The 6,965-nt window shown below is 38.6% G+C and overlaps 2 protein-coding genes and 1 pseudogene across 2 annotated transcripts; all 3 read left to right on the forward strand.

Moving 5' to 3' along the window:
• Window positions 1-474: 474 nt before the first annotated feature.
• On the forward strand, window positions 475-4,173 carry LOC113356058. The gene is made up of 4 exons (XM_026599071.1): window positions 475-1,197; window positions 1,633-2,393; window positions 2,984-3,190; window positions 4,039-4,173. Exons 1-3 carry the CDS (start codon window positions 571-573, stop codon window positions 3,126-3,128), a joined length of 1,533 nt encoding a protein of 510 aa, XP_026454856.1. The 5' UTR covers window positions 475-570; the 3' UTR covers window positions 3,129-3,190; window positions 4,039-4,173.
• Window positions 3,786-6,511, forward strand: LOC113356059 (annotated as a pseudogene).
• On the forward strand, window positions 5,842-6,270 carry LOC113359396 (protein NRT1/ PTR FAMILY 5.10-like). Its single transcript, XM_026603038.1, has one exon. It carries the CDS (start codon window positions 5,842-5,844, stop codon window positions 6,268-6,270), a length of 429 nt encoding a protein of 142 aa, XP_026458823.1.
• Window positions 6,512-6,965: the final 454 nt, after the last annotated feature.

Here is a 6,965-nt window from a genome sequence, read left to right on the forward strand (position 1 = left end):
TAAATCATAAAACCTTAAGGTCCTTAACGATCATAAGAAAAATAGCCACATACTACCTAGTGGGCTCAATAGATTGATTCAGCATCAACAGCTGCGACATCGACCTCACCATAAGTCATAGCATGCCGAACAAAACTATAAAATCGAATTTAAATAGATCGCTAACATAATCGTAATTGCGCTAATCAAAGATAGATAAGTTAAAAGAAGACATACCGGTAAGAAGAAGAAACATACAAATCTTCGAAGACCGAACATAGAAGAAAAGATAGAGAGACGGTAAGGGTTTTAGGTATAAGATAGTAAGTCTTTATCACCCACCTGTTGCTGTGCACATAAATAATGACGAAAAAACATTTGAAACCCTGAACTCTTATTGGTTGGATCCAGAAGCTCTAGAATTCAAGCTTTTGGCCAACTTTCGTTACGGAGCCGACAATATTTCAGTTCCACCTTCTCAAGTACGCTGCATATTTTACTCACCAAGCACTTTCGTTACTACCTATGGTACTTTGAGAGAGAAAACCCTAAAAGCTAAAACCATTTGGAGAGTGAGAGAGGGAGTAATCAATGGCGGATACAGATATGGAGACGGACCTCAACTTCGCATTCTCACAACAGGTAGAAGAAGCAATGACTGCTTCACTAATTGGTGATGAAAAAGAGATTTTTCAAAACGTAAGTTATCTTCAAACTCTAGAACTTCTTAAAAAGTTAGAACAAGAAAATGAAGACCGAGTGCAATGGGAAACAGAGATCAACAAAATGAAAGATGATCTGAAACGTTTAATACATGATCAACAAGTTGCAAAAGAAATTAGTCGTATTCCTGTGCAAGAGTGGGAGAGAACTGGTGATCACTTTCAGAAACCCTTTGGCGAAGGTTCTTCCTCATCTAATGATTTTCATAATAATGAACCTTTTAAGTTATACTTCAAGGGTTTGTTCAGTAATGAAAGAGTTGGAGATGCGGTAGTCGAGATTGCTGGTATAGGGTTTGCTGTTTGTGATCCGTTAGGTAATTCTATCTTGGATGGAGTTAAACCATTAATTGGTGATTGGAAATCTGGTCTTGCACCAGAAGAGCTAGAATTGAAAGTGGAAGCCCAGGCTTTGATTGAAGGTTTATCTGCTGCTTATTCATTGGATATTAAGAGGATTGATTTCTATTGCGATTACCACCCGCTTTACCAATATGTGAGTAGTTTCATTTCATCAACTGCACTGGTGATTAATGCTTTTATCTTTTGTTTATTTTATATTTTTTGCCCTAAATATGTGAATTTCACTGGGTTAATCGATGCATGAAAGTTAATGGGTATGGTGCTATGCACATTGCTGTCATTTACAGGGATGGGTGGTCCATCCATGGGACTGCCTGTACTCTAAGTGGCTGCTTGTCTTATATGTGAAAAGGGTTTGTTGTGCCAGTCCATTAAACTTGTTAGTTTTAATATGATTCTCGCCTATGAATGGTACGAATGATGTTTAAGGTTTTGGAAACATTCCTCTACAATCTCACATTTGGGGTTTCTGAAAGATGGAGTTTATGATTCTTTTTGGATGATAAACTTTGTTTACAGCTTACGTGTGTGATATGTTGTTAACACTAATTTTATTTCCTTGAAACAGTTTACAATGAGACATCTAGTGAATCAGCAATGTATTGCGACTGTTGTGGATCAGGTGTCTCTACTGCAGAGGAACTTCATCAGTTGTCGCCCTTTCTTTGTGGCACGGAATGATGTCAAGTTTGCATTTCAACTGGCAAGGAATGCCATAGATTCACAGATTACCAAGTCTGGTGAATGTAGCACTTCTGGGACTATGAAGGAGACCTGTAACATCTGCCTAGAAGATATTTCAGTAATGCAAATTTTTACTGTTAAAGGTTGCTCACATCGCTATTGTTGTTCTTGTATGAGGCAGCATGTGGAAGTCAAGTTACTTAACGGAGTGGCGCCTCGATGTCCTTTCGATGGCTGTAAAAGCATGCTGAATCTTGATAACTGTAAACAATTTATGACCCCAAAGTTGATTGATATGATGAGCAAACGTATAAAGGAGGATTCTATACCTGTGACTGAGAAAGTCTATTGCCCAAACCCAAAGTGCTCTAACCTGATGTCGAAGACCAACATCCCAAAATGTGTTTATAACCAGTCCACTAATGAACATCTTTGTGGAAAATGTATGAAGTGCAATGGATATTTCTGTTTTAAGTGCAAGGTTCCATGGCATAATGGCGTGACCTGCGAAGCTTATCAAGCGCAGAAAGCCTCCGAGGATGATGAAAAGCTGAAGAATCTTGCCGATACAAAGCTCTGGCGCCAATGCAAGAACTGCAACCATATGATTGAATTGGTTTGGGGTTGCTACCACATCACTTGCAGGTACCTTCTGTCTCTTGACTCTCTTTTTGAAAACATGCTTATTTATGCTTGCGTTTATTTCTATCTGTGGACACTATGTCATAAGATAATGGATAGTAGGCGGACCCTTTACTTCCCAAATATATCGACTTTAACATAAGATAATGGTCTTAGATACTGCCAACTGACATCTTCTTCGAATTGAGTAGATAATGAGATGCCTTATATTGTAGGAAAACAACTTTATTCCTGTTGGATACTCATGATTCTTTGGAATTTTTTGAAATATATTATAGTATGTGCTTGTTCTGAATATGTAAAACTCGGTGTTAAGTGGACGGATTTTACAACTGGCCAATAGTTCCACACCATCTTAGGAATCTTATAAGCTAAATTTATTATGTTGAATGGCCTAGATTGACCAGTTGATTATGTCAAGGGACGATCTTTTTGTTGGATCTATGAAAAGCTGGCATGTTCCTTCACAAGCATATGTTATTTATAGAGAACCCATATTTTGTTCAACAAACTCCATAACATTCTTCATATTTTCTATTGAGATTTTAACTATCAAGTTCCAACTTCTGTATATAAAACTTGCTGGAATGTAGGTGCGGTCATGAGTTCTGCTATACCTGTGGAGCAGTGTGGATAAATAAAAAGGCAACATGTGATTGTCCAATTTGGGATGAAAGGAACCTCTTGCACCAACAGGGACAAAACCAACAGAACTTGCAGCAAAACCAACATAACTAGCATCACCTGCAGCTGCATTGATGTGGATAAAGTAGCAGAAATTAGGATATATTTTAACTATGGTATGTGTTACTGGACGGAATTTTTTTTTGGGTGTGCCGAAGCTGAACACTGGATCTCTAAGTCAAGATATTAAGTTCCTAGTTTTACTCCATTTTGACCAGACCCGTAAAGTTTGTCTCAGCTGAATATTCCTAAGCTTCTTTAATGCTGTAGCTTGCATAAGGATATGGTACCGGGAATTTGGAGTAACTACTGAGTACTGTTTGCTCTCTAGTACTGTTTGCTCTCTAGTTTTAGTTTTTCTGTAAATTTGTGAAGATGCATACTTGACTGTTTGGTCTCTGGTTTTAGTTTTGGTGTATCATTTGTTCCTTCCCTGGAACTAATGATACACCCTGAGTAGGAAACAAAGAATTTGCTGAACCACAGTTTAACATGTGGTGTGTGCCAGGAAAAAATATGTAAGTTATAGCAGGGGACACTCACCACTAGTAAGTACACTAGGAAGGGAAAAAATATTAGAAGGTCGGATTAACTTTAAAAAAATGAAAACTATATTAAAGTACCTCGCCACCAACTTCGGATGCTTCAATAATTTCGAAAAAGTATTACATAATAGAAAAATCAAGATTCTCTGGCTTCCATGTACCTGAGACCAAAATCAATAGCAAGAAACAATTCATGGCCATCTTATCAGGTATTGTTGATGGGAACAATGATCATGAACTCAAACAGCCTTTGCTAATAACTACTTGTAGTAGTAGTAGTGATCATGGAGGAGTCAGAAACCTTACTAGTAGTGATGCTGTTGAAGGTGTGGTGGATTACAGAGGAGAAAGAGTGTATGATAGGTCAAAATATGGAGGATGGAAATCTGCTTATTCTATAATTCCAATTGATATTGCAGATAGCTTTACTTACTGGGGAATCTCATCAAATCTCATATCCTATCTCACCGGTCCACTAGGCCAATCCACAGTCGCAGCGGCCGAAAACATCAACATCTGGGCGGAGTTGTATCGCTGCTACCTTTCCTCAGCGCATTTCTTGCCGATTCGTATCTTGGTCGATTTAGTACCATTTTAATCTCTGGATTCATTTACATACTGGTAAATTTCTCTCTAGTTTCTTAATAAATACCGTTTTATGGTGAAAATCCTACTTGCCAAATCCAAAATTCTGTACCATAGTTGTATGGGATGACCAGGCCATAAGATTGTGGCCGCAGGGAGTCAAGAACCTAAACTCTTGAACAACCTCGCAGAACTTCATATTCCCCCTTTTTTAACTGGGTTCAGTCCACAGTGGCAATACTCAATATTGAACATTTCTAGCGCAAAATTGTTTAAGAAAAGTATTAGAATGGTGTTGTGTCTGACAGATTACTCTGTAGACATGCTTTAGATCCTGCTTTGGTTGGAGTTTGCGGCGTCTTCCCAAAACAAGCTATGTTGTGAAAGGCGAGCTAGGCGCTCACCTAGCCTTCCAAGGCGCACGAGGCACCGCCTCACTGGTAAGGCGCCTTGGGCGCAAAAGGCGTGAGGCGAAGGGCTTGTCGCCTAGCCTCGCGCCTTACACAACACGGCTTACAAGATACGGCACAAATTTTAAATTGAAGCATTATCTGTGTCTAATTCGTATTTTGTGCTATTACTAACTACACTATTTTGATATGGTAGGGACTAGGGTTGTTATCTTTATCGGTTATGCTTCCTTCTCTAATAAGCTCTCTGAACTACAGCGGCAATAGTTTCTTTTTCAGTTCTCCAAATTCTTATCAACTGGTCTTCTTCTTTTGTTCATTGTATATAATGGCAATTGGAAGATCTGGATGCAAGTCTTGTGCGCAAGCTTTTGGGGCTGACCAATTTGATGAACGAGACCCTAAAGAATGCAAGTCCAAGAGCTCATTCTTCAATTGGTGGTTCTTGGGATTAATTTTTGGTAGCGGCGTTTCTCTCTTGACTCTGAACTACATACAAGACTATATGGGATGGGGTTTAGGATTTGGTATTCCTTGCATTGTAGTGGGGGCAGCAATAGTCATTTTCCTCCTTCGAACAAAAACATATCGGTATAGTGTGAGCCAGAAGAAGCAAAACCCAATAGTAAGGATAACCAGAGTGTTCATCGCAGCTGCCAAAAACTGGAGAAGTCAGAAACAGGAGGACACAGTCAAACTCCCTGGGATGCCTCTTGGGGCTAACCAATTCAGGTAAGAAAAGCAAATCCTTTCCATAAATCTTTTATGCATTATTGTTCTATTCTATACATAGAAGTATATTTTATTGCATCAATATAAATTTCTTACACCCCGACATGATATAGGTTTTTGGACAAAGCTTTGGTTGACATATCGAACGACAGTTTGAGAAAAAATGATGTAAAATGTACCGCGGATCAAGTAGAGGAGGCAAAAGCTGCAATACGGTCGGTTCCAATATGGATCACATGTTTTATATACGGAATTGCTATTGCCCAATCTACAACCTTTTGCATCAAACAAGGAAACACAATGAACAGGAAAATAGGAAGAGACTTTGAGATACCATCTGCATCAATGAGAATCTTCGGTAGTGTCGCTGTTGTTTTTTCCATTGTATTTTACGACCGTGTATTTGTTCCTGTGGCTAGAAGTTTTACAGGCAAACCCACTGGCATAACAATGCTTCAATGAATTGGTTGTGGCATGTGTATATCTACAGTACCTATGGTTGTAGCAGCAATAGTCGAGAAGAAAAGGCTTCAAATAGCTTTAGATAATGGATTGATCGACATGCCTCAAGCAACAGTTCCTATGAGTATCTGGTGGTTGGTCCCTCAGTACATACTGCAGGATACTGCTGATATATTCGCTCTAATTGGAATGCAAGAGTTCTTTTATGATCAAGTGCCAAATGAGTCAAGGAGTGTCGGTCTCGGTCTTTACTCGAGTATCTTGGGTATGGGGCATTTTCTTAGTGGATTCTTAATCTCCATAGTAGATAAGTTAACTAGTGGAAGTGGACGATATAGTTGGTTTTCAGACAACCTCAACCGAGCGCACATCGATTTCTTCTATTGGCTTCTTGCAGGACTGAGTGCATTTGAATTGCTGACATTCATATATGTTTCAAAATCGTATATCTACAAGAGGTAAGCTGCAAATTCAAGAGGTTGCATGCAGACACAGTAAATTGAAGTGATATTCTTGCAAGCTTTTGATTGTCTGCAAGCATTCTGTTTATAATCACTTAAAAGAATTAAGCGGTGTAATCTCCAACTGTCCCTGAGTTTTAATTATCTCTAACTTAAGTACCACCAACTAAAGAATGAACTCTTAGCATCCAGGATCTTGATTTTCAATTTGCAAGAAATTACTCTGTTTTTACTTTTTAGGCTTCACTAGTGCACATGCACCGGAACTGGAATTCTGTTATCTGGATTTCGGGTGATAAGTGATATTTCTTGGGGTAAAATTTGTTGTCGGAGGTCGTGGCGAAGGAATTTGGGTGTAAATAAAAAGTCCAGAAAAATAGAATCCGAAGGCTGAAGCTAAATAGAATCCGAAGGCTGAAGCTATGTGGCAGGGACGTGCTTAATAAATAGTCACGTGTCCGCATTAGATTCGCCGTCTGATGCTTGGACGCCCATGTCTTCGTGTCAGACATATCAGTAACCTCACACGCACATATCACACACTTTTTTAATATAAATGTCTACTAAAATTTTCCCATTTCTTTTGTATATGTACTGTTTTATTGGCATAGTATATACTTATTTTGCATCAAAAAGAGTATACTTATTCTTACATAAATTTTGTTGTTTATCTACGATTTATTCATATATACTAGA

This window comes from Papaver somniferum, chromosome 3 (assembly GCF_003573695.1).
Source record: "Papaver somniferum cultivar HN1 chromosome 3, ASM357369v1, whole genome shotgun sequence".
NCBI lineage: Eukaryota > Viridiplantae > Streptophyta > Magnoliopsida > Ranunculales > Papaveraceae > Papaver > Papaver somniferum.

Excerpts from the sequence above, each read along its gene's own strand:
- LOC113356058 (XM_026599071.1), top strand. The coding sequence starts at position 571 with ATGGCGGATACAGATATGGAGACGGACCTCAACTTCGCATTCTCACAA. Across the intron at positions 1,198-1,632 it reads ACCACCCGCTTTACCAATAT|TTTACAATGAGACATCTAGT; the intron begins GTGAGTAGTTTC and ends TCCTTGAAACAG. Across the intron at positions 2,394-2,983 it reads TGCTACCACATCACTTGCAG|GTGCGGTCATGAGTTCTGCT; the intron begins GTACCTTCTGTC and ends GCTGGAATGTAG.
- LOC113359396 (XM_026603038.1), top strand. The coding sequence starts at position 5,842 with ATGGTTGTAGCAGCAATAGTCGAGAAGAAAAGGCTTCAAATAGCTTTA.